We start from the raw sequence: 27,837 nt of genomic DNA, 5'->3' as shown, positions 1-27,837 counted from the left end.
CTGCCTCAGGACTCCCCCATAGTGCAATAATGTAAATACTTATCTCATGTACATATGTAAATTCACATATTTAAATCAGTAACTCTACATACTCCTACCTGCACATACATTACCATTTGCACATGTACATATGCCATTCTGTTATATGTCCTATTATTTCTATGTCTATTTATACTCTTACCTTGTTTTATATTCTGTGTCTCACTGTTATGTTCTGTGTGCACTTGTTTCTCCTATCAACAAAAAAAATTACTTGTGTACGTGAGAACACTTGGCAATAAAGCTCATTCTGATTCTGATTTTGAAATGTGCCAGAACGCAATTCATAAATAGTGGTCGATCGATATGCATTTTTCAGTGGCTGATATATATCTAGTGGCCAATATCTAGAGAGCAGGATGGCTGATATATATCCTGATAAACATAATACAAATTAACAACAGCAAGTCAGATTGTGTATGCAACATTCCTCAAGTGAAAGAAATACTTATGCAATATTTACTCAAATTTGCAAAAACTTAAAAAGAAAAAACCTTGAAAGTGTTGACTATCCATTGACAAATCACTTCTGTGATGCTAACACAGTTATCAGCCAATGGCGATAATCGCAAAATGGGAATAATATCGTGCAAGCTAATATATTGGTCTATCATTATTCATAGTGCGAGTTGCATTATTGATGCTAACAACCCATTGTTCGAAGGTGCCTGGGTTTGCTCCTGGCAGGCAGAAGCTGCCCTAACCCTGCCCCCATCTCAAATTCTAACCATATGTAGCCTGTAAGACTGAGTAGCCTGCCAGGAACAACTCGAGACACATTTCTCCCATCACGGCGCTAATGCAAGCATTGGTGTAAACACAACAAGTTCATTTAAAAGTGTTTTTGTTGTTTCCATTAAAAATATTACTCTCCTGAATGACTCTTTGGACACTAATGTTCCCTTTCTCCTCTCAGAACCAAGGACAGCTGTCACGCAGCGTACAGCAGGCCTTAAACACGGGCGTACGCGGGGTGAGCCACAGCTGCTCCACGTCATCTCAGCTCCAGAATGCCGTCACGGCTGCCGTGCTAGTTAGCAGGCCAGGTAAGCATGCCATGAGGGCAGGGGACAAGGGCACCAGCAGCAGCAACCCCACCACCAATACCTGGAGGAAACAGAACAGTGGGACCACAGGTATATAATGCTATCTAAAACACCAACAAATAACATTTCTGCCCCTACCTTTCTCAGATAGATAGGTAGATAGGTAAATTGATTGATTATAATTTGTTTTGAATGCTTGTTAACCTCTAAACATCCTCCTCGGCAGGTGTCACCATGGCTTATGTCAACCCCAGCCTCTCTGTGCACAGGACAACTTCTCCGGTGGACCGTCAGCGAGAGTACCTCTTGGACATGATCCCTTCCCGCTCCATTTCCCAAACGGCAAACACATGGAAATAATACCCCATTCCACCGATTAAATGATCCTAATATTTCTCATAGATTATAATCCTGACTTTTGGACATTTGGTTGGTTTTCAATGTCAGACAACCAGCCATTAAGCAATAATAAAATTAAAAAGATATATTTTCTCTCTATTTCTCTTTTGTTCTGAGACCTTTACTTGTACGGTCTGAGGTAAGAAATCCCTATAGGCCAATAAGTGTGTCCTAGAGGAGAACTGTACCGGGATCAGTGATAAAGGAGGCATGAGAACCTTTTGTATAGGCCTTTGTATCCATCTACTGCATCCCTCCAGTACCCTATGGTCTTTAGTGATCTAATACACATGCACGGTGGTCATGTCGCCCACCAGCTCCCAATTTGTGGCTCCTAATGGCTCTTCAAGTGGAGAAAAGGCTTTATTATGTGAGCTACAGCCTTTGTTCAGAGTTCCAGAGACTGACGGACACATTACCCATAGGAAGTGGAGAAGATGGGACTGTAGACTTCCTGCGTAATGCCAGAAATTACATTTTGACCTTTTGTTGACCATCTACACAATTACTTGAGCTGTGAAAAGCTCAAAGGGACAGTTCACCCAAAAATGAACATTCTGTCATGTTTCACTCACCATTAAAATTTTCATTTTTGGGTGAACTATTTCTCACATCGTCTCTTGAACAGATATGGGAGTGTATGCATGTGTATTCGATGTCAATAAGTTTGTATTTTATTTTTCTTAGCTTAACTGTGGACTCATTCCACCCTTTATTCGAAATGGCCTTTTTTTAAAGGCTTCGAGTTTAAAAGGTATTGTTATATTGTTGAGGTGGTTATACATCTGCTGGTGTAATGTTTATTTTTGGATACTTTGGGTTGTTTTTCTTTGTAAGCTTATAAAAGACAAGAATTGTGCATCAGGGATGGTTACAGAGATGGACTAACTAACTAAAGCAGCAGCCACAACAGGACTACTAGACCTACAACATTTGTTGATATCAGTTATAACAGGAAAATTGCGTTAGATCTGATATTGCATTACATTTTTGATTAACGTTGTGATGTTCTCCCCTACCCCAGGCTTTCTTATAAGAGCATCTAATATTTGGATGTTGTATTATTTATAAATGTCACTTTAGATGAAGGATATATACCATTAGCCCAAGTTTAATGAATTTCTAAACCCATGATTTCTCCCCAGGTAGTTTCAAAGGGTTACGAATTTAAGATTGGACTGTATTTAGCGTATTTAAATGCAAAGTTTTGCTAGTTGTTCATGTTCTATCTACCATTTTAGATCCTGTCGGAAGTTGTGCAGACTGGCACAGCTTAATCTTTCCTTAAAGGAAATGTTTAAAAGCATGACTGCTTATTGAATGTAGCACACAGTCACAAGTGAATAGCGAATTCAAAGTCCTTATGTACCTACCTGTAAGGTGGTGGTCACTTATTTTGCCATCTCTTATTTTCCTTTCATCTGATTTGATTTGCTAGCAGTACGCTTGGTATTTTAGCTAAACAGATATGTATTTTATAAATGACAGCTTGGGTCCTTAGTCATTGCAGTCCAACAAACATGTCATGTTAGTTATGCTTGCGTCAGTTTTAGTTTTTCTACACTTTATCTTTTTACGATGATCCATTCAAAGATCTTGAATGCCTGTGGAGTGTTTCGGACATGGAGGCCCTTGTTTCAGACTGCTGTTCTGACTACTGCTGCTGACAACTAACACCATTCCATTTTCCTGGGATGCCAGCATTGTTTATCGTATCGCATCCCTTTTATGAATTGTTTAAAAAAAAAAAAACATTGTCTTTTTCATCCATTTCTGCTTTATCAGTTAATAATTATAATAAAAACTAATTTTAACCTGTTTTGTCTGTTTAATTTAAGAGAATTGAACTGTATGAAGACACCATTATTTGCATTTGCAACACATCTTTTAATCGGCAGTGCTTGCGCCCTGGTCTTTTGGCACCTGCAGCCACGGATGTTCTGCCACCTGTTGGATGGTTGGACGTTGGGATGGGTTGAACTGGAGCAGGGTCCCGATGAAGGTACGGCATGATTCCTCAACATCAGCACTGTCTGGATAAACCAAAGCCCTCCGTTGAAGACGTGGAAGATGTTTCATGTTTCTGTCATCATATGGCATAGTTCCAGTGACCATGACGTACAAAATCACCCCAAGGCTCCATACGTCGTATTTCTTTGGATCATATGCTTCACCCAGAATGATTTCAGGGGGCGTGTAGGCTGCAGAACCGCAGAAGGTGCTACTGCAGTCGGAGGTGTCAGCGAAGCGGCCGAAACCAAAGTCTGTGACCTTCACTTGGTCTTTAGCTGTCAGCAGTATGTTTTCGCATTTCAGATCTCGATGGACAATGTCCAACTTGTGCAGGTAGTCAACAGCACTGACCATCTGAGAGAACCAAGTTTTGCTTTGGTCTTTTGAGATGCGGTTGACTTCATGTATCTTCTTGAGAAGATCTTTTTCTGCTGCTTCCATGACGATACACAGTAGCCTACTGCCCACCTCAATGAATTCAAACACTTGAATGATGTGTTCATGCTTCACTTGTCTCAAAATTGCCAGTTCACGTGGAAGAAATTTTTCGACAAACTTTTTCTCAGCCTTTTCGCGGTCCACGATTTTGATGGCCACATCACAATGATGCTTCTTCGAGGTGGCAAGTTTAACTTTGGAAAAACTGCCCTCACCAATAATGGCAATGGGTTTGTAGCCCATGCCTTTCAAAACTTTATCAATTGGCATTATCTTAATCTAGCAAGAACTCAGCCAATCAGTACCTTGGCTTGAGTTTGGTTATCCTTCCTTGCTCTTTAACGTGCCCTTAGTGGAAAGTATCTCATGGAATTTTACATCTTATGCTCAATGTGACTGATATTTACATTCTATTCTATGATGTCATAATAGAACATGTCACAGGTAAGCAATGAAATAGACCACTGATGGCAACACATGGGAGTTCCTATGAAAAAAAACAACCATAAAACACATAAATAAACCAGATTAATTAACTATTTATCTGGCTCCCCAGAGACATTTCTACAGAGTAGTCATTATATCTTGTATTTTTTTGAAGTATTTTGTATTTGCTTAAATTTTATTCAGAAGGCTTGATTGAGATGTGTCTGTTCATAACTCAACGATCATTTTAGAAGAGATGAAATGTGGCCTGTCGCCTTTTTGACTGTTATTTTAAGATGTGGGTGGCTACAGACATTTACCAAGAAGTGGTGTGACAGTTGACATCTTTTGTTGTCTCATTGGCACCATTTTGCCTTTGGACAAAATTTACCCTGATAGCACACGTACATCACCCAGACGTCTATTTGATGTGTGTGTTTACATCTGGAAGATGTCTGTAAGATGCATGTAAATAAGTACGTCTCTGATGTCAATAAGACATTCAGCAGATGTCTTTAAGCCATTTATGATTTAGAATGTTTGTAAATCTGATCTTTTTAAGATGTTTAGCAGATGTAAATTAGAGTGTGATGCTTTCCAGATGAAAAGATCTAAAATAGACATCTCAATGTACATGTGCTATCTGGGTTAGTTTCAGCTTATGGAGCTCCTTTCAACAGTGAATGGCAGCATTGAAATTTTGGCTGCTGAATCAAGTAAAACAAGTTTCTAAGATATGCAAGAAGAGACCAGGTGAACATACTGTATTATTGATTTTTAGATTTATTTATTTTGGAAGAAAATATGAGTGGTACTTGCAAAACTGCCACAATATGATGCAAACGTACTTGCCAGGGCTGTGATATATGGTTGCTTAGGTGTTCGAGTAGTTTTTAGTGCATTGCGTGGGTGCCCTGGGTGGTTGCTTACTCTTTCCCTCACAGCCTTGATTTTGTTTTTTGTTTTTTTTCCAAGTCAGAAATTAAATATGGCGCTAACTGCAACGAGGTCTGCACAATTTGAGTTATGAAATGTGCATAACATTAAAGGTAATATTCCAGGTTCAATATAAGTTACGCACAATTCGGCAGCATTCGTGGCGTAATATTGATAATGACAACAATACCTTTCGACTCACCCCTCCTTTTATTTAAGAAAAAGCAAAAATCACACATTACAGTTAGGCACTTACAATGGAAGTGAAAGTTTTATTGGACAGTTTAAAAGCTGAAATTTGAAGCTTATAATTTTATAAAAGCACTTACATTTAATTCTGTCAAAACTTGTTAATTTATTTAGATGTACATTTGCTTAAATAATTTTTTATGGCCGTTAGGTTTACAGCACGTAGTTTTGGCAACAAAGTTGTAAAATTGGATATAACTTTACACATAAAAGTAAAAGTTTAGTAAGTGATTTTGTCTCACTAAAATAATGTAAACGCGCATATTGTTTGCGTCTTGTGGCTTTACTTTGGAAACGGTGAATATTTTAACATTTAGCTAAATATTTGCCCCATTCACTTCCATTGTAAGTGCCTCACTAACCAGATACAAATTTTTTTTTTTTTTTTTTGTAAGAAAAGGAGGGAGGAGTCTAAATAAATTTTTTGTGGTAATCAACATTATGCCAAACATCTCTCTAATTCAAGTTTGATGTGTATTTTAGGAGTTTGTTCAAATCAGTAACCCTAATTATAAACGATAACAACAGATAATACTTCCTTATCAGGTACCTCTAACAAGACCGGCCAGTCAATTATAGGCCTATTGATATTTGGAAACATGTTGCTGCATTGAAATTTCAGCAATCTGCCTTTTACATCTGATTTGGACTTTGTGCTTGCGCTCACATCAGGTTTATGGCCAGCGAGATCTGGGATACATCATTAAAGTGATTCTAATTGCATGTGAACAAATGTGTCTCATTAGTTTTCAATGCTCTCGGGGCTCAATTTACAGTGTTAATTTCTCCAGCCTCTAATGGGAGTTCTGTGAGGCTGCCTGCAATGACACTAGAAGACCTGTAGACGGCGACATTTACTACTGTGTGTCCCTGCCCAACACACGTCTCCTCAAATCCTGATTTTCTGTTCTTGTTTGAAACATACTAGAGTTGGATATACTCACACCCATCTATTTTGACTTGTATTACTTAAGTACAAATTCATTTATACTGGTAAGGTTAGCAGCTTTGCAATAATGGGTTGAAATGCAATTTAAAATATATTTGCAGCTATTTATAAGAATTCATCTTAATTATTCTCTATTTATAAACAGTGCTGTTCAAAAGTATTGAGTCCACCAAAATGCTTCTATTTTATTTTTCTAATTAAATTGTTTTGAAATAACTATATTATCGACATGACATAATTCGAGTGAAAAGCGTATTGTAAAAGTAACAAATTCAGTGTTGTCTTTTCCTTTTGTACAATGTTAACATGGTGTGATGCATTTGACTTGCTAATATATAATGCATATATATAAATTCTTATTTACATAATCTATGCATTATATGATACACTGATATGAGCTGTAGTATTATGCACTAATATATATATATATATATATATATATTACACACACACACATATATATATATATTTAGCTCATTTAAGTTTTATGCATTTCAGTTTCATTAAAAATCCATCAAACTGAACTGTGTACTGTTTTAAATTAATAAACTAACTGCATTAAATTAATAAAACGTAAAATATTTAGTTTTCTAAATATTAAAACTATATATATATATATATAATTTAATATTTAGCTATATTTTATTTATTAAAAGATTACTAAACATTTTATGGAATTTTATTCTGAAATTGAAATGCGTAAATCTTTATATATATATATATTGTGTAGAAATAATATCCAAAAACGGTACAAATATAAAAACTTAAAATCAAGACTGTGATGAATGAGCATTAGAATTTATCATATTCACACTCTTCTGTCACCGAGGATGCTCCATCTGAAAGGGATGCAGTTTATGGTTGACTAAGCTTCCAGCATCAATGGTGTTCAGCCAATCAGACGGTACTCATGGTGTCTCCCTGCCTCATAATTGGCTGACACTTCCAGTAAGAGTAGCTGATCTATGCGTGGAGCCTGGTTTATCAGCCAGTAAGCCAGTGGAGATAGAGAGAAGCAGGGCACACAGAGTGAGAAAAGAGACTGCAATAACGGGGGGACTGTGACAAGAGAATCTCATCACCAATCATCAGTTCATCACAAACCCATCAAGATGAATCACAGCTCCAACGAGAAAGAACCAGAGACTATAGAGCCATTGCGTTATCTCAGGTATGTTGGACACACTATGGTTATTGTTTTAGTATAAAGACTGATGCTGTCACCAAATAGGAAAGATTTGTATATATTCAAACCATTTTTAAGATATGTTTTCATGAAAGGATGTTATTAAGGGTGACAGCTGTCTTTGCAGACATCCTTTGTGTCTGTTTGAGTAGTTACTTTTAGCTTAACAAGATGTGTCACCCACAGGGATGTCTGTAATATCCCTTTCCTGAACGTTGCTCGCTTCGCTGTCAGTCCGGGGGGCGGAGTGCCCCTTGATCATTTCGCTGACAGTTACAGCGGGAGCTTCAGAAGTTTCTTGGGGGATCTAGGGGGGCAATGCCCCTCCTAGCCCCCCTTAAGTCCCAGCCATGTTTAATAACCAGGATGTCTGGAATGTGCCTTGTTGACAACAAAACTGGTGGAAGAAATGGCCATTTCCACATCATCTCCCTTTCCACGGCAGTTTCTGGGTGATTAAGGCATGTCGACAAAGGTGATATGACAATTTCGCTACTGGTCGTTGTGATGGCAACATCATGGCCAGCGATTTGCTCTTTAAATGAGTTGATGTCGCTTGTTCGTCATTTTATCTTTGTACTCTAGGTCTCTTGAAGTTCTGAGTGACATATGGTGATTGTTAGAGCCCTTTCTAAAGCATAAACAGTTTGAGCATGTAAAAGTGTCCAATTGCCTTTGATTTAATCCAACTTATTACCTCAGTCCTTTGTTGGTTTGACAAATTGCTTCATATGTTATTTAGGGACACCCTTACTGAATGAGATTCAGTTATTGGGTTCAACTGGATTAGATTGGTCTCCCTAGCAGATATGAAGCAGTGTAACCAGAGGATATCTTTAAAAATTACATCAAAGTGACAGAATAAATGCTGTTTTGATCAGAAGTGCTAGTGGCACAAGGTTTGGTTTCTGCACTAAATATTTTCCTCACAAGAGAGGCCTCGTGAATCACTTTACACCAGCCCACGGCTGTTTAAAATATACCAAGAGACGAGGCAAATAATACACTTTAAGGGTTGATGGAATAATAGGATTTAAGTATTTGGGGTTTAAAGATCTGGATTCCAAGGAAATTTGTGTTCCCCTGCAACTTAAACCCTCATAATATCTGGTAATGTTGATTTTTGCATGGAAAGTGTGAAATGCAAAACAATTGGCATTTCTTCTACTGTTTTGCAGAGAAGATTGATTTGTGTATCCTGGAAATGTGTACATGTCAGTGGCCCCTGTGTCCTTTTATTGATTTAAGTAATGGACGCTAAAACCAAGAGAAGCACAACGACTGGCAGTACTGGGTTACAGTAAGGTGTTTTATTTGTCCGGCTGTTGAAACCAAAGTTTGGCTTTTTAGCCCCTGCTGGTATATGTTGTCACTATACCATTTGGCCACAAGAATGAATCTTTCACCTTTGATGGCCTTTTAAAAGTATCTGTGCATTCTGACCAAGGAGCTCTAAAATACCTGGAGAAAGGCTAACATTCATTTTAACATTAATTCATGCCATCTGCTGAGCTAGCGCAGAGTTCCTTGGAAGTTCGAGACCTGGAAGCTGGCATCTTTGCTGCCATCTTGGCTGCTCAGTTCCGGCATCGGCCGTCACGTGACTGATCACTCATCAGTGGGAGCTGATAGGGGAAAATATTAGTCCATTTTTTTTTTTTTTTTATTGATTTTTTTTTTTTTTTTTGCAGGCTCTTAAATGCGTAAAATGGACGTATATTTTTCTCTGCTGCCTTTGACGTCACAACACAAGACAGCCACTAGTTAAGGGCTAGCAACTGTGTGTATTCTTGTGGTGCCATCACTTAATCAACATTGTCATAACATAATTTTCCTGCAGCCCAGTGTGTTTAGTCACATCGCATTTACGGCTCAAGTGATTGGCTCAAACAACCTGGCTGCAGATCTAAAATGAGCAAAGATGGCAAATTTCAAATCACATTTTTATAATAGCGTTTTTATTAGTAGTAGCAGTAGTAGTAGTAGTTAAATAGTGTCTGTGGTTAATGTTACTTGAAGATACTTTCAGGTTTTGTTCTACAACACAAATTACAATCATACCTCAAATAAAAATTTTGTAGCTGCTGTGTTTTTTAATACGTACATTGCTAACGAGTAGCTACATAAGGACTACAATGATTGTCCGGTTCATCAAAGCACGTAACTAAAATCCTTGTGGTAGCTGTAGTACTTTTTTAGCAACCTGTTAGCAGCTTATGATTTTAAAAACATCGGCAGCTTCATTTGAGGTACGACTCTCCGTAATTTGTGAAAATCTCCTCTAATAACATTAACCACAGACTTCCTAAGTGGAACCTGTGGCTTGAAAATGCTAATTGTCTTCCGGGTTTTATGACAAAAAACCGAACAGCTCTACAAATGTCCCAACAATAAGCGTTTACTTGCACATTCTTGAACCGATATGTAGAGTTTTGCGCATTACAACTCATTTGTGTTGCACGTAAACACCTTTTCTTAGGTGTTCTTCCAGGCTTATCCAATGTGCACAACTATTGTGCGCATGCCTGTTTACATTTTAATGTCAAAAGCAAGATGATCTGCACCCCTTTTTCTCACAGTACAGGAGAACACAGGCATTTCGGCCTCACAGCCTTCTTCAGTATGTAATTTTATTATACGTTTGCACAGAGTTAAAAAAAACAAAAAAGTCTTTATTTTTTCCCCTGGTGTGGGCATCAACTTCTAATTACAGGTAATTGGAACACTCAACAAACTTGATTCTCTCCTTAATTACTTAACAAGCTCGAAAATTAGACTGGACATCTAAGTGCATATGTGAAGTGATCCAATATGTTGAGCAACTAGTGCATTTTATAGGTCCATATCACCACCTAGAATCACATATTAATACAATCATATAAGATGCAAACATACAATTCACCCATCACAGTATATGAGCCACTCTAAAAAAATGAATACATCAACACATATTTGACGAAGATAAATGGCATTATTATTGAATATATATATAATTTTTTTTTTTTTTTTTTTTTTGGCGTTGTCTGAATATGCTGATTTTTGGTAGTTATCAGTGTATTTTTTTGTGCTGAAAATCCCTTTCTGAGCTGGATAGGAGTTTAGCAGTAACAGGTGTTGCCCACTATGGCATTACTGTAACTCCTACCTGATTACGTTGCCGCCCGCTGTTGTTCTCCACATCCCTACAGCCTTATCCAGCTCTGTTCCCTCTCCACCGGCTGCTGGGGTTTATTTATAGGCCAAGACTCGATGCAATAATGTGAAAGGCAGCCTGCATGATTTGTGGTTTATTACCAGGCAATGTATTACCACAAATGGTGGCCACCATTAAGGTTCTGTTATGGAGCCTTTACTCTGTTTGTCAAGTGTGTTTGTGTGTGTGTGCAATGCAGAGAAAGAGTGATGTAAATGTAGTTTTAGGTGGTGATGACCGTGAAATGTAGGACTGTAATACCCCTGCTGGAAAAAAAATCTTAAACCAGCCTAAACTGGTTTGCTGGTCATTCTGCACAGCTGAATAGCGCTCCAAGCACCTTAAAAACTAGCCTAAATACCAGTCTTACTACGCTGAGAGACCAGTCAACCAGCGTAGGCTGGTTTAAGATGTTTTTTTCCAGCAGGGAGGTGTGCTTGAGTGAACAATTTGAATCAGTTGAATAAATACTAATGGTTTTGAAATTAAATGCTCAACAAGTTCACAAGCAATGTAGTGTTCAGCTGTCCACATATTTTTGTCAATGTAGTGGATATGCTGACCATACCTTTGTATTGAGGTCAAATGATCCACCAGAGGAGAGGATTTACAGGTTCAGTGAGACAGTACACCATTATTTTCTTCAGCTAGTAAACCAGAATACTGTCACGCAACATCTTGTCTCCTCAACAATGATGCCAGAAGCCGTTTGATGCACCATCAATCCAGATCCATCAAATGTGTCCATTCAGGAGATCAAAGATCAAAGTAGACTGAAGTCAAAGATCAGTGCTAAAACCATTAGAGTGGAATGCAATGGGGGAATGGGATCGGGAAATGACAAAAAACGCATTTCGCCCACATCAACACAATGACCATGTGTAAATGGGCGTGAAGTCCATTTAAAGGAATCATTCATCCTCATTTACTCACCCTCATGTTTTTCCAAAATGTTTGGCTAAATTAAGTAGAATCATAGTGAATAGTTTTGCGTTCCCTCAGTTATTTTGGGTTCCCTGACTTACTCTCTTACAAAGATTAACCATGGTTCACTATAGTATTGCTGTATCAATGCCTGCCATGAATTTTTGTGGTAAGAACCATGGTTTCAAAAATCAGCAAATTAACAATGATGTTACTATAGTTGCAATACTTTTGGTTGGGAACCATGATTAAAATATGGTTACTGTAGTAAAACCAGGGTTTATTTTCATAAGGGATGGATAAAGCTATTGCAAGGTAAAGATTACAAAGACAATGTATTTTTGTCTATTTCTTTTTTTAATTTTTTTATTTGTTATTGGAATAATGTGCACAGATGAATTGTTAAGTCTATTAATGTACAGAGTGCAAAAAGAGGAGTTTCATTTAAAATATTCCTTAGAACGGAGATAAAGACGTCCATCTTTTGGTGTTTAGTACATAAACAAGGACAGCATGGCTGGCAGATAGAGTGCTTGTTTTGTTCAGTTATGCTCAGTGTTCATTTTAATCTTCAGTGCTTCTTTCTTATCTATTTGAGAGATCCAAATACCTGAGTTAGCCCATAGAGCCTCATTTATTGAGCTATAAAGAGGATAGATTAAGGTATCGCAGAATTACACTGCTGCAGAAACACTTAACTATATTTATTTTTTGTTGGTTTATGTCTCAAAAGCAAGACCCCAGTTTCCAATAATTCAGTTAATGTATAAATCAAATCAAATCACTCTATTATAGATTTTTTTTTAATTAATTCATGTCCCCCATCTGTTTCACTTTCACTGCATCTTTTTTCGCTGAAAGTGAATGGTGACAGAGGCTAAACATTCCATGGAAGAACATCATACAGGTCTGGAACAACATGAGGGTGAGGAAATGATAACAGAATGTTCATTTGTGTGTGAACTATCCCTGTTAAATTAGATTTGGAATCCCAGATTTTGAATGTGCACTCAGACATTTGAATCATACAGTATAAATTCACTGTGTTCTTCTGTCAGGGGGATGAATAAGATTGGCACAGTGTCTTTTTCTCCCCTCAGCGCGTTTAATGAGTTTCGTCACTGCTTGCAGTTGTGGTTGTTTCTTTTTCTCCCCCTGATGTGTTTAATGAGTGTCTTCACTGCCAAGCTCCAGTGTAATGAAGTGCCTCTATTTCTGATAGACTAGGTGAGATGTTTGATGTGGGGAAGGTGTTTTTATTTTATGAGGAACCTTCTTCCATGCAGGCACGGGAACCTCTAGTGACTGGGAAATCAAGTGTGATTAATATGCCCTTGAGTAACTGTCCTTCTGTTCATTTTTTTTTTTGTTTGTTTTTTTTTTACTTAGACAAGAATTTGTCAAGTTAGTGTTTTTTGAAACCGTTGGAGCCTCAGTCACAGTTTACTTTTATGAATGAAAAAAAGATGCAATGCAAGTGAATGGTGACAGACTAATTTTCCATCAAACATCTCAGGTCATGAATGTGCAAAGCCACTTCTGTGGCTGATATGTGGTCTTGCCCCAGAGCACGGTTAAAAGTGGCTGTTTGCTTGAGTGCGAAGCCAATCCAAAGTTTAGTGCATGGATCGCTGAAAATGTCTCTTAGAAACTTTGGGCATTTTTCTTGAGAAAGAAAGTATGCATGCAGACCATTGACCAAGAGAGAGGAAACATGTTGCCATGCTGCAGTCATTTCTGATAGTCCAGGTGCACAGAAACTAGTATGTTGCATATAACAGCTTCAGATTTGGTGTGGGCAGAAGAAAATTTCAGATCATACAATTTCTTGATCAATTTCGCACCGCAGTCAGCCGACCAAAAACTATGGCCATGCACAACAGAATGATAAGCGAAAAGTCCTTCAGTTGCGTGCACCTTGTCAGATTCGGAACTTTGCTTCACAAAAAAATCGCTAACACTTGGTGTGGCACACTTACTTTTAGCAGCATCCACATGCTTTTTTGTATGAACATGCTACGCGATGTCGGTGGGGCCTCCATGGGCCATGGAAAAGTGAGCTCCAGAAATCTCACACCTCACTTTACTAGGCTCTGTCTGTGTCTCCTTTCTTTAGAAAAATAAACTCTTTTTGAAGATCATGTACATGCATGCTTCCTTGACATTTTTCCAGCTGCAATTTAATCTGTGTGCGCTTTCAAACTGACTCTTCAATCAGTTCACTAAATGGACGTCTACTGATAGGGGATTGTGATTGGATAGTTTAGTCCAATCATGTACTTCAAATAACATGGTGTGATTTTATTGGTTTTACAAGCCGTATCCTTGGCTACCTTTGATTAGAATACTCACAGGACTGAGAAAGCTGCATAGGCGAAAGAGAAATTTTAGGAGAGGGGAAATTTGGGAAAAACACGATTTTTTTCAGAATAAGTCATGACACTAGAAAAAGTGCTTAAATACGAGACTGTCCTGGAACAAATGGGGCGTCTGGCCACCCTAGCTTGTACTAATGCAAAAGTAATTACTGATATCAAAAATTTGCATTTTTACTAGTAGTGATTTCATTGCTGATATCAAGAGTTAGCATAAATAAACAGCTTCTACTCAGAAATGTAATGTAATAAATTAATTGTTTATAACATTTAGCTTCATTTAATTTTCATAAATGTGTACAACACAAAAAATATATTTTAATGTGAACATAGAGAGTTACATAAAGTAAATGAATCATCATGTTTCTGGAACTTCTTTAGCTTACAAATCCATAAAATTTATATTTTATGTGCTGCCAACTCAAACAATCAAGTACAGAACTGAGGTTGTGGGGAAAACCCATAAGCCCTTGTGCTTGAATAACTTCTGTGGGTGTTATATCCTTAAGAACGACTCTGACAAAAGTTTACGTTTTCTGTTACTTTTCTGTCGTAACACACCAAACACTTTTTTAAACTGGAACCAAACCAGACAGAGAGAGTCACTGTAGTGTCAACGTCACTTCCTGTTATCGCAAACCATTAAAGGAATGGTCATTCATTCTATTAATGTAATGAACACATTGTCTTAGCCAGAACACTAGTTTATGAGTGTGTTTATGTATGTAACAGTGGGCATTTAATTAGTTGTTAATAATTAACAGAGATTTTAGCTATTTTTAATATCATTGATGATGTTTTACTGTAAATAGCTGTTTTGTGTAAAGTCACCATTAGGGTAATTAGTGTTCCCTTTGGTAAAATGGGATCCTGTTCAGTCCATGTAATTTTCCTTGCACATGTGAATATGCATGCAGAATATGCATTCTTTGGGGAATCAAGTTTAATGCCTGACCTCAATTATTATTTTCTTTAGAGCCAATAAAATTTAATAGAAACAGTGATTTAAATGTTAATTTGAAATAACTTGCTATTAGTTGCAAAATCTTATTGGTGTGACATACATTTTTAAGTAAATAAAGTTAAATGAACTGATACATTTGTGTATATCTAACAAAGGTTTTCTAGTAATGCTGACCTAAATTTACCACGAGTTGAATTTACTTAAAAAAAAATGTGATGCAAAAATGCTATGTATATATTTTAAGTAAATCCAACATAATTTTTTTTTCAGTGTGTAATTCCTATACTGCACATGATTAAATGTCGAAAGGGCTTGCAATAGACACATGGATTTCAGTAGGTAATGGGGAACCATGAACCGTTAAAAGAATAATTAGGAGCTGTTTTCATGAGCAAATGCTACAGTTTCCTTTAGTAGCGCTAAGAACTGTGAGTCAGTGACTGATTATACGGCCAAGTCACCATAGAAACAGTACTCGATGAGAACAAACTGACTACATATTTGAGGACATTTCAGGTGAGACATACAAAAAAGCAGCTGTCAACAAGGGAATGCAAATATTTGTTTGGATAGTATTAATTATACATATGGAACTTTGTCGAACTGAATGAAGTACTGCAGCTTTATCCAGATTAAATATCCAGAATGTTCTGCTTCAGCCAAGGCTCTTTTTACAGTTTGACTGAGGTGAATCCCCAACATTTTAGTTGTCTTCTACCGGAATGGCTGTCCTAAAATGTTCTCTTTTTGTTTTGCCAGAGACAGCCTAATTGGGTTCACTGTCTCGCTCTGCTGGGCTTATTACAAAGACACTATGCTCTGACAGACAAGTAACCCTTAGTTATAATTTGGCCAGTGTCTGCTTCTGCTCCTCAGACATACTTTGCTCTCAAATGTTGTCTATGTGGTATGAGGTTTTGTCTACATTTGTCTACAAATGAATCTAATGTGCATGTGGGTTCATAAAATAAAATCCATATTTAAAAAAAAAAAAAATTACTTTAAAGGAATAGTTCACCCAAAAATGAAAGTTCTGTCATTATTTACCCACCCTCCTCTCGTTCCAAACCGTATGACTTTGAAGATAAAAGTCATATGGGCGTTGTACGGGCAACTTCCGAGACACGGGTTCTGGTCCCATAAGAACAGGACGTAATCGCATTGACTTATCAATGATGAGCATGATTCAGAGGTTGTATTTTCACTCTGAAATGACATTTTTACTCTGCTGATGTTTAGGGTTGGGGGTTGGGTTAGGTGGTAGAGTTAATAAAATATGCATTTTTTGTTGACTGTATTACATCATTTATAACTAAAACTAGAACTTTGACCAAAGGCTTTCTAGCAAGTCAGTCCACTGGTGGCCATCTTTGGAATGCTCCCGGGATACTATTTCCAGTCATGACAGTACAGCTCCAATCTATTTGAATGGGGAACATCGAAATCTCAAAAACGATAGGTAAAGATTATGATCAAAGAACAGTAAAATTCGACAATTATAAATTGTGCTTCTTTTCCTCAGATTACACTAAAAAAAGCAAAATTTTCTCGGTTTGTATATCTAAAGTGCATGCGCATTCTCGAGATGATTGACAGGTGATCATGCCTGTATCTAAAAGGTGATTGGCGCTTTTGCCTGTAAGGCGGAACTTTTTACTCACTTTGACCGTTGGGTGCTAGAGCTTCTTGGTTGGGCGTTCCAATTTCTCCCATTCATTTTAACAGATGTGGCCTGTCTCTGCTAAATAGACTTTGCTTTGACCTGCTGTCGCCAAATTCACATTGAGATCAGTCTGTTTTGATATCAATCTTATTAATGCAATTTTACTCTTTGTAATCCATTTTTCTTTCCTTTTGTGCATCATATTGCTGTCTTCTTAAGGGAAAAGGATAGGTTTAGGTGCCAAATAAGAATTTAACATTCATACGAGCCACTGTGATAGAGCTTCTCTCATAGTGCTCATGAACGTGCAACAATATTTTCATTGAAAAATGACTTTAATTTAAGGTTGTTTCTCACCCAAACCTATCGCATGCCTACGGAAGGCTTGAAATATGTTGCATGAATGAATTTATTGAACTACCTTTTGATACTTTTGGGTCCTGTCTGTTGCCATTTCCCTCCATTACTTCTGCCTCATAGAATACCCATTATGACGAAGTATGTGCGCAAATTAGGCTGAATTTACTGTTGAAAAGAGTTAATCTTTGCAGAGATGAAAAGCGCTGCCGGGTTAACAGATGCTGCATTGTCTTTTTTAAGTGTTTTTTTTTTTTTTTTTAACGACAGAACAAAAGGCTCTTAAAGGAGAAGTTGCTGACCTTTAGCAGACATTTAAAGCGCAACTTTACTTTTTGTTGTGAATCTGCCCAAGGCATGCGCTTGTTGTCTTGTGATCTGAGTGTACGTGACTTAGGTTGAGAGGTGACCTGCCCTCTGGGTCGCTAGTGACCTGCTGATTTTCGCTCTTGCTAATTAAAGTCAACAGTCAACATGTGGTTGCTTTTGGCAGCCCTGGCATTGAGTAGGAACACCTTTATATGACCCTGTTGGATGTCTAGAAATTCCAATTCTATTGATCTATACTGACCCCTGTCCAGGGTAGCACCATGCCATTAAAGGTCAGTAACACTGAAGAGCTGTACTGGAAGTATGGCTGGGCAATACAACTAAAACAATCATGTGTTGATATTTATCAGCCTTGAGATGATATTTGATATGGATATTTATGTATTTGCTCTGAAATTGTTATTGTATTGTTTCAGCCAAACAGCCATTGAAGTCAATTAGATTCTAACATCACGCAGATGTCTATTTTATGTGTGTGTGTTTAAGCTGGAAGATGCATTTTTTTAGGTTGTTTGCTCATCTGCAATACGTCTATAAGACGTTTCCTCTCGGATGTCAATAAAACATTCAGAAGATGTCTTTGAGACATTAATGATTTAGAATGTTTGCAAATCTGATCTTTTTAAGATGTTTAGTAGATCTTATTTAGATTGTGATGCTTTCCAGATGAAAAGATCTAAAACAGACATCTCGGAGATGTCTCGGAGTGTGATGTCTGGGAATATAACAATACAAACTAAAGGCTCATATTTATCATTTCACAAGTTCCGCAGGCGAAATAGAGTCATCTCAATGGAAATCTGTTCAATCAGAAATGTCAGAATTTCCGATGGAATTTCCATATGCAAATTTTGAATGAAGTTCACATTTGGTGAACTTTGACATGCAAATTCACAGCGTTGACCAATAGGAAGTTGCTTGGTTTGGCAGTGACCTCTGAATGGGCAGTGCTTCATACATGGAATATACACAACGGACAAGGAAATAATTATAGCGGTTAGTTTCTTTATAACTCCACTATTCCAGAGTGTAAAGTGCAGTAGTAAAAAAAGGCTGCTTGGCAAATAGTTTTTGTGGCTTTCACTTTTGCTTCACATCCACACATGCATTCTTCGCCTGCAGAAGGTAGTCATAATAAACAACGATTTTTTACATTTCAGTACTGTATTTAAAAATGTCACATGGAATATTATTATTTTTTTTTTAGTAATGACACAAACGATACATTGAATCTGAATCAATTAATTGAAACAGGCAGTTTGAACTGATTCACAGAAATTAAATGAATTTAATGGTATATTTCGCCACTATAAATCAGAAACTTTATTAAACATACCTGTCCTAATACTCTTATATTAGCAAGTTGTGAGACAAGTAAGGATTGCAAAATTAGTCCAATAACCCAGTCTTTAGGAAACTTAATGGACAAATAAAAAGCACTTTAAAGTCATTACGATATTTCAGACTCATGGCACTGTGATTTCAGCGAAAGGAGGTCAAAAGTTCTTCAGCTGAAATCGGTCTGTGCTTACCGAATTTCAAAACACTGCCCCCAGTGACCACAGCTGAAAGTGTTGCTAATCAAATTGGCATGAATGAGCTCCAGTTTCTGGGGTAAAATATCCACAGAGTGATGCCAAAAATGAGCTGCATTTTTAGGTAAATAAATGTATTGTTTTTATTTTTTTTATCAAAACCACAACCCTTAACCTAACCACTAGTGGAAAAAAACTTAGAATTGCACTCACCATTGTTTTTGTATATATGATTACTTCCTGGTTCACACAGGGCTAGATCCCGTGTACCTGAGGTTGCTCATGCATCATGTTATCAGTAGCGCCACAGGAAAAAGTAAACACATTTGAATTGATGCAAAAATGTCTGATAGGGGATGATGCTTGTAAGTAATTCGGCAGAATGGGGTTGATTTTAGGGTACATGAACATTCAGAGGCAACATGTCGATTTCTCGTGTGATCAAATATAATTATCACAATCAAAATTAGTTAGATTAGTTCTTGATATTTCAAAATATTTACCAGCCCTAACTGGAAGGTGGTTCTGTTGTAGCATCTATTGCTGTCTGCTGTAATTCTGAAGAGATTGGAAAGTAGAATCTTGGCACCTGCTTTGCTTGTGCTCACACACAACACACATTTTCACAGCGACTCTCCTCAGTGATGCTCCAGTAATAAAAATAGGTAAAATAGGCACATTGTTCTAGTCGGAGCTAATAGCTAGGTCAGCAGCTCATTTTCCCTTTATTGGTTCCTTTTGAAAAACATGGCAATAAACAAGGTTGGCAGCAGCTCATAAATATCTTATAAAAGTGAAAAAAAAAAGACAAAGAAAGAAAGAAAAGAAAAGGGCAGAAGTGAAGCTCATTTGCTGAAATTGCACTTTAATTTAGCTAGGATTGACAAATTCTTGTTTATTGCTTGGCATGCTTTTATAAGGGATTTACAACAACTTTTTTTTTTTTTTAAATAAATAATTTCCGTGACTTGCATAATGCCCTCAAGAACAACATCTTTACGTGAAAAGTGCTTCAAGTTTCAGCCTCCAGTTTTTGGGCTTAATTTGATGAGGAAGCATAAATTAAATGAAATTTTGCTCTAACAATGTTACATAGGACACTGGAAACGAGAGAAATGTTCTCTTTTTTTGTCATCTTCTTTTTTCTTTTTAGTCATATGGACTACTTGTTCTTTTATGATGGTTTTTGTTCTTTTTTGAGCTTGACACTGAAAATTACTGTCCACGGCAAAGTACAGTTTGGAAATTCTGCTAAATATCTCTTTTAGTGTGTCATTGAGGACAGAAAATAATACAGGTTTGGAACAAATGGGTAAGTAAATAATGACAATTTAATTTTTGGAAGAACCATCAATTTACACTTCTGAATCGAAATGCTTCATCACATTGTTTTTGGTACAAATCCAAACTCACAGCGTACATCTGGGGACATGTTTTCCATCTGCTGCATGGCCACAACACCCTACTAAATCTTAAGTATGATGGTGGAGAACTGATTTATGACTGATTTTTGGGGTAAATTATGATTCTTAGATCAGTCAGATGAGGACATGGACCCCTGTCTTACTTCTCTGGCTTTGACACTGTATAGTTTATGGTCGTTCTGGGCAAGAGCACACTAAGCTGGATGAAATGGAAGATAAGAGATCAAGGATAGGCAGCTTGAGAGAGAATCTCAGAGGACTTATTCTCATTGGCTCGTGTTGACAAGCTGGGTCAGGACAGGAGCAACACTACTGGTCAAATGGTTGAGCAGAATGTTGACTCTTATACACTGTGTAAGATGCACATTCACAAATCCAGAGACACTCTCAGAAAATGTCAAGAATATTATACCCCAAAATTAAATAAATAAATAAAATTACGATTTCTAGGACCAAAATGCAGATAATGGAAATAAAGCAAATACAAAATACAAATTATATATATATATATATATATATATATATATATATATATATATATATATATATATATGTAGAAAATATTTAAACATCACAATAATATTTGTTGTATTGCATTTAATTTATGCAGATTTTATGATTTATTAAATTGTTTAACCTATTAAAATCTATATGAATATTTACAATAATACAGTAAAAAAAAAAAAAAAAATACTATATCACAGAATAACCATTAATGATATGAATTACAAAAAACCCTAAAATTTCCTAAAATAATAATAATAATAATAATAATAAACAAAACAGTAATAACACAATGCAAAATATTTATTCAAAACATAATTTCTTATTTTGTCAAATATAAATTAGATGTGTTTTCTTGAGATTCACACAAATGATATGATGAAGCTACTTGAGATCTTTTGCATAATGGCATCAAAGTGACACATTGGTTGTTTGAGGAAGCCTGTGGAAGGAAGCATATTAGTTACACTACACAAGTAGTAGTGGCAGATTTGGGTCAGATGAAATACATTGCCTTGCTTAGCTTGTCATTTATCGAATATTTCTTTGAGGAAGCAGACTGTAAACACAGAAACTGATCCTGCTTTCCTTTATTTATATTCTATAATCCATTTGGATCATGTATCATTTTTTTATCATTAACAGATAGTGAAATGTTTAATTCACCCCACATCCCTTGAGAACATCATGAAACAGGAACATCATAATTAAGATATATTGCATAATTATTTAGGCCATATTTGTGCTGTTTTTCGCCCTATGAAACATGAATCTTCCTGCATGAATTTGTTGCAATTAGATTACACTTTACATTGAAAGCTGAATTGTGTTATTTTGGGGATTTAAAAAAATAATAATTATCCTATCCCAACCTAATATTCAGAGAAACGATTTGTAGTTTCCCCCCCCCTATAAACATAGTGGCTTTGTGGCAGAACATTCAGAACATTGCTCTGTTTGTTTTTTAGCAACCAAATCATATGAGTTTTGCATGGGGCTAACTGTTATTGTGACCAGTGGAATACCTGTTTAAAAAAAAAAAAAAATTTTTGTTGTTGTTGTTGAAATTTTGTTTGGTGATGCTAGTGGCACAGAAAATACACACTTCAGCTTTAAAGCCAAATGAGAACACTTTAACTGTACAGATCTGACTGACTCCAAATGTAATTCATGTAATTTTATTCAGTGATTTTGCAGCATATACTTCCTAGACTGTTCCAGATGGCAAATGCAAAGTTCCTCGATTTCTCTGTCAGCCTTAAATAAACCCTGTCAAAATACACCTGAATGCATATAGCAAATAATTACAGGGCATTTTATTTTAGCATAGCTATGGCCATACACAGCTGTTATAATCAGCTGAGGCACAAAAACATATATTTTAGTCATTTTATCGACTCTAGTCCATGACAGATAAATTAAACGAGTACTTAAGAAGGGGATTTCAGGTGCGCTATTTTTATTTTTTTTTTTCAATATTGGTCTATTTACATATTCAATAGACATCTTTGGCCATTGCACCGCATCTCATTGTTTTTTCAGCGTCTTGCATATTTATTTATGATAGGTGGTTACAAAATGTACTAAAAATGTTTGTCATTACTTAAAGACTTGGCCAACTCAATGAAAAAAAGATGCTCAGAAAACATGATCACACGGAATAACGACATGTAGCTTCCGAAAGTCCATGGACCCTCAAATCAACCCCATACTGCCGAATTACTGACAAGCGCCATCCACCATCAGACCTTTTGCATCAGTTCAACCATGATCACATTTCCTTCTAGTGCTGCTGATGACGTGTTGCGCATGCAACCTCACAGACAATTCACCTGGAAACTGGAGCTCACAATTTTGGCCACTGGGGTGGTATGGGTTGGGGGTGGAGGCAGTGATTTAAATTTTGAAAAGCACAGACCGATTTCAGCAGAACATTTGACATACCGTTGCCAAATTCACAGTGAGATCAGTCTGCAGAAAACATGTCTATCAGTGCATACCACTATTTTCATAATTGCTTGACTATTTGCAAATAATAAGCATGAGCATTATGACTGAAAGTCACCGTATGCAGTGTTGGATTACATTTCTGTATTTGAGGTACTGAAAATCACACTGTAACCAATTGTGAAATTTCAAACAAGGCCCTTTTTTGATGCGTTTTGTGTGTAGTTGTTACTGAATTTCAAATTCAGAAAAATCACGTCACCCATGATCATAATTGATCATTACTGTTACTTACAAGTACTCGATACTTGTGCCCATCCCTAACCTCTACAGCTAAATATTCACTTTTTTACTTGCGCTATTTTCCGTCCAACTCCAGTTCTGCCATGCAGCACTTTTAATTGGACTTGAAGGGCTGTACCTGCTTTCCTATTATCTCTTTTTCTCTCTCTCTCACTTCCGCGCATACTTCAACCTGTCTGCAGGCACATTCAGCTCTGTGACCTGTCTCTCTCTGTTACCATGGTTTCCTCCACTTGCAAACTCTCCTGTGGACCTCTTGCTATATCTAGCTGGGCACATTTACTTGAGAACCTGCCAACTGGCACAAGCCATAATTACATAAGCACAAGACCATCGAAAAGTTACATCAGATCCACTTTGCACCATTTGATGTAATGTCGCTGAAGGAAACTAATGGATTAGAGCCACGAATTGCCATTGCTAATCATATTTTGTGGTTTCTTTGGCAAGCTGTACTGTTGCAGAAATTAGTATCTCCATACTCCAATGTCCGGTCTACTTGAACTAAATGGGCAGTGTTAAAATGGAACATCCCTTGATGGAACTTTCATTATCGAGTGCAAAAGAGAACTCATATTTTATAGCGCATAGATTTGAAGAGGGACCCCAGGTGTTTGAGTCAAGTGTAGCTCCAAATGAAGTTCTCCTGAAGTTGGTCCTTAGTGCCAAGCACAGTTCATCAAATTCAAGGCTCCCTTGTCACCAAAATGCTGCCATGGAGACTGGCAACCAGCCCAGAGCTGACTGGCTCCAAAACAGGCCTGTTTTTAAAGAGGTCCATACATGCTAGGCCAAATTCTCTGACTTGCACCATCTCAGAAAAATGGAACAGTTGATGTATTATAGTAATTTTGCAGGGGGAAGGTGATCCGCTTCAGCAATGGGTTTCCAAATTGAGTTAACAAGCACATCCGAAGTGATGCGGAGGACTTGAGACGATGCTCATGACCGTTTATCGATTTTCTCATCTGCGGGATGAGAAATGGCCAGAGCGTGATCCTCTCAGGAGCCTTTGGAGTAGCTCTTTGCTTTCATGCTTTCAGAGAAATGATTGAAGCTCAGTCGTGGCCGACTGTTGTTTACCGCTTCATCTGGCCAGATGAAAGTCATTGTGCAGTGATCTGGCCTGCTGGGCCAAAGCCTGATACTATTTTCAGGTGTGCCTGGTTTTCATGATCACTTACACCCCAACGGACAATTGAAATGCATACTGCTTCACAATTTGAGGTAAATTACAGGTCAAAGATTTGGTCATTGAGGATGTGAGCAGTCAATAATACAAAGTGGGGAAGATGATACAATATGATGTCTTTAATATGCGTGTCATTAAATTATTGGCAAGGGTAGTAGGCCTATTTATCATAATTCTCCTGCATTTTGGGACATTAGTCCAGTGATTCATTGTCACTTTGGCACCTGATGCTGCTTGGGCTTCACTGTTGCCATAAATCCAACACTGTGACTCTTATTTCCTGAGACCGCTCTCCCCCGTGAATGCACCAGGTGTTCCAAAGGTTCCCAAGCAGCCACTTAGATGATGGTTGCCTGGCCCTCTGCCACAAAAATGATTCCTTGTCCATTGTGAATATTCAGTGTTGCTATGTATGAAGTTACTGTTAAACCAATCAACTTCCCATTGGTCAATGCTGCAAATTTGCATGTCAAACTCTGTCAAACTTTAACCCCAATAGAAATTTGCATAGGTAAATAAACCATAACCCTAAATATTTCACTTCTTATTCTACAGACACTAATGATACCTTAATTTGTATGCTTGGTAGGGGAAATGTTTTTTTTTTTTAAATGTTCAAATGTAAAATTTTCTTAATGGCCAAAGTGCTTCCATTGAAGAAGGGACCAATTGATATCTTGGGGCCAGAATATCATATAGACTGGGCGTGGCCTATTTTGTCTTAAGGGAAATAAACAACCACCTAGTGACCAACCAGGAAACCCTAAGAACTGCAGAGCAACACATTGGCAACCATTCTAGCATTGTGGCGGCATGGGCAAGCATTGCTCATATTTTCTTCTGTTCCATTCTATTCTGATAATTACACTTCATGTTCAAAAGCCCTTATCAAATTAAAAAAGCTGAAATTATCTTGTAGATGTGCAATTGGCCAGCCTCTTTTGTGCTTTAAACTTGAAAACTTTATCATAGATAAGCTAACAATTTATAGAGGTACTCTCAGGGCATTGCCCATTATTTCCAGTAGAGAAGGTGAAGTGGTGATTTATCTTTTCTATTGCTCGTAGTGTATAATATTGTGTTTTGTACTGTTTGTACTTTGTCACTAAGTGGCCTAGAACTGTATTTTTGGGTCAAAGGTAGAGAATCTGGGTCTGTAATGCAGTGTATTTATGATGAATCGAACTAATGGAAAAACTGAAGACTGAAAAGCAACATGAAACAATGTGAAAAGCAGACATTTGTTTACCATTTTAATATGTAGCTCATTGAGCATGGAAAGACTCTGGAAAGATACATTTTCAGATGTTAATAAACTGTTCTGCGTGTTCTGTGTCACTGTAAAATATCACTTCCCTTGGCCGATTAATGTCAAAACTAGGCTAATATTAGAATAAGAGTGTTGCGTTTGATACATATTTAATCTTCTATCTAAACATATGTCAGCCAAGCCAGGCTTCGCACTGCCAAGAGCTGTGAAGTTTCAGAACATTGGTGTCAACTCAGTCCAACAGTGCAGCCCACTGTTCTTTGGCTCAGAAATCACCTTTAGCAACAACGTGTCTGCTGACTTAAAGGTTCTTTTCTAAAACCTAGTGAGCTGCCTTGCTGTTTGCTGCCTACATAGACAGCTGCCTTCTAAGGCAGCGTTGAAACTGAAATGGAGCCTCGTAAGTGACCGATTTGGAACGCTCGACATAGGAAGCAATTCCGAGCATCATATAAAATAGCACTCCTCACACAAAGTGCACAGGAGGCTTGACTTGATCATTTGATTTTAATAGTTTGACGTTAGCATGTTGCTAAGCTAACACTGTGATACTCCAAAATAAGCATTAAAATATGAAGCACACACAAATATTGGGTAAAACAATCCATTTTAATTAGATGTACTATTTTTAAACATACTTTTGAGCATTGAATGAATTATAAACATAATCATGATAAACATTTCTCTCGCTTCTTCCACTACCTTGGATAGATTGCTGCCTATGTAGGCAGCTCGCCTGGTTTTGTCACCCATCACCATAGAAGTCCAGTCTTTGATGCCTTCCTGTGCATCTTTGAACTTACCTTTCCCTTTCTCACATTTCTCTCCATCTATCTCACTGTCTTTCTGTTCTCTCCACCTCTATGACATTGTTTGATTAAAGATGTATCTGTGACTCATCACCTGTCCCCAGCCAAAGTTTTACCTGTACATATGCAGACAAAAGTTTCAAGCTGAACTAACTCTCCAAAGGGCCCTACTGACCATTCCTTCATGCCAGTGGTGCAAGCCGGCTTTTATGTCATTAACGAGTAGGAAATCGAGACACTCATTAGGAGGGAGTTGGCAAGAGTTTGTGCGTCACCCCCTTCTAGACGTTTTTAATTGCTTTAAGAATAACATGAGAGCTCAGTTCCTAGATCTTCAGCATCATTAAATGTTGTTTTCCGTTTTCCTTTCATAGACTCAATCGATGCATTTTCAAGGGATAGGTCACCCAAAAATGACAATTGTGTAATATTTATTCACCCTAATATTATTGAAAACCTGAATTACTTTCTGTCTTCCATCAAACTAAAAAGTGATGTCGAGTGATTTTGGTGCTTTAATGTTTCTTTTTTTGTCAATTCTGTAGCTTGACAGCTGCTGAACACCATTCACTTTCATAATGTAGAGAAAAACAACATAAGCATTCTAACATCTATTGTGTTCCACGAAGAAAGAAAGTCATACAGGTTTGGAACAACATAATTTAAATTTTCGGTTGAACTATTTCTGTAAACTTTAATAGAAACCAAATGGTTTAAGCAACCTCCGTATTTACTGTCTAGGATTTCAGTCTCTTAGCAGGGAGAAAGCTATTTTTCTTCTTTCATCTTTTTTTTTTTAAATGTTACATTAAATAGCAATCAAATGCTCGTATCAGCGTTCACATCAGGGCACAAATCCATCAGCTGACATTAAAGAGTGCTTGTGACAATGTGTGAAAATTATTTTATACTGAATAAATCAGCAGATGTCAGCTGCTGCAAAGGCTATCCATTCCCCGTCTATCCACCAACTGCCATATGGAAATAGCAATGTACTCTCCTGTTCGCTGTAATCATTACATTTATTTTATATCATTTCCACCCACTCGTTTCCTTTGTTAAATCCATGCTAACTAAACACATTGAGAGGATGCTTGTCAAAGGCTGCTGGTCCCCAAAAACAAGCCCCTGATTTAAACTGGAGAGGTGGTTATTTAGTTGTCTTGTGGTGTGCTAGGTTAATTACAGTGGTCTAAAATGTGGAGAAAGAGGCAAAATGTTACTAAAGTGATTTTGAAAAGTAACCCCTCTATTTTGTGCTATGGAAATCTAGGCTTAAAAGCATTATTCACCCAAAAATGAAAATTCTGTCATAATTTACATAACTTATCCTCATATTGTTCCAAACCCAAATTATGTTTGTTCT

General features: G+C 37.2%; 3 protein-coding genes across 5 annotated transcripts in view; 2 read left to right on the top strand and 1 right to left on the bottom strand.

Moving 5' to 3' along the window:
* LOC127439193 (transcriptional repressor p66-alpha-like) overlaps window positions 1-3,302 on the top strand; it is a 42,319-nt gene extending 39,017 nt beyond the window's left edge. For all 3 annotated transcript variants that reach the window (XM_051695335.1, XM_051695334.1, XM_051695336.1), the window contains exons 10-11: window positions 956-1,175; window positions 1,312-3,302. In XM_051695335.1, the coding sequence (XP_051551295.1) occupies window positions 956-1,175; window positions 1,312-1,445 (354 nt within the window). In that variant the 3' untranslated portion in view covers window positions 1,446-3,302. The remainder of the gene's footprint in view (window positions 1-955; window positions 1,176-1,311) is intronic.
* Window positions 3,303-3,371: 69 nt separating this feature from the next.
* On the bottom strand, window positions 3,372-4,205 carry LOC127438896 (testis-specific serine/threonine-protein kinase 6-like). Its single transcript, XM_051694803.1, has one exon. It carries the CDS (start codon window positions 4,203-4,205, stop codon window positions 3,372-3,374), a length of 834 nt encoding a protein of 277 aa, XP_051550763.1.
* A 3,269-nt stretch (window positions 4,206-7,474) lies between these two features.
* The window catches only part of LOC127439199 (yjeF N-terminal domain-containing 3), a 44,929-nt gene continuing 24,566 nt past the window's right edge, over window positions 7,475-27,837 (top strand). Inside the window, exon 1 of the mRNA XM_051695345.1 lies at window positions 7,475-7,666. Within this exon, the coding sequence (XP_051551305.1) occupies window positions 7,608-7,666 (59 nt within the window). The 5' untranslated portion in view covers window positions 7,475-7,607. The remainder of the gene's footprint in view (window positions 7,667-27,837) is intronic.

The sequence above is a fragment of the Myxocyprinus asiaticus genome, chromosome 50 (assembly GCF_019703515.2).
Source record: "Myxocyprinus asiaticus isolate MX2 ecotype Aquarium Trade chromosome 50, UBuf_Myxa_2, whole genome shotgun sequence".
In the NCBI taxonomy this organism is placed as follows: Eukaryota; Metazoa; Chordata; class Actinopteri; order Cypriniformes; family Catostomidae; genus Myxocyprinus; species Myxocyprinus asiaticus.
This window is presented reverse-complemented; position numbering and strand designations above follow the sequence as displayed.

What these genes read in the sequence shown, in the direction of transcription:
- LOC127438896 (XM_051694803.1), bottom strand. Translation starts at nt 4,205, where the DNA reads ATGCCAATTGATAAAGTTTTGAAAGGCATGGGCTACAAACCCATTGCC.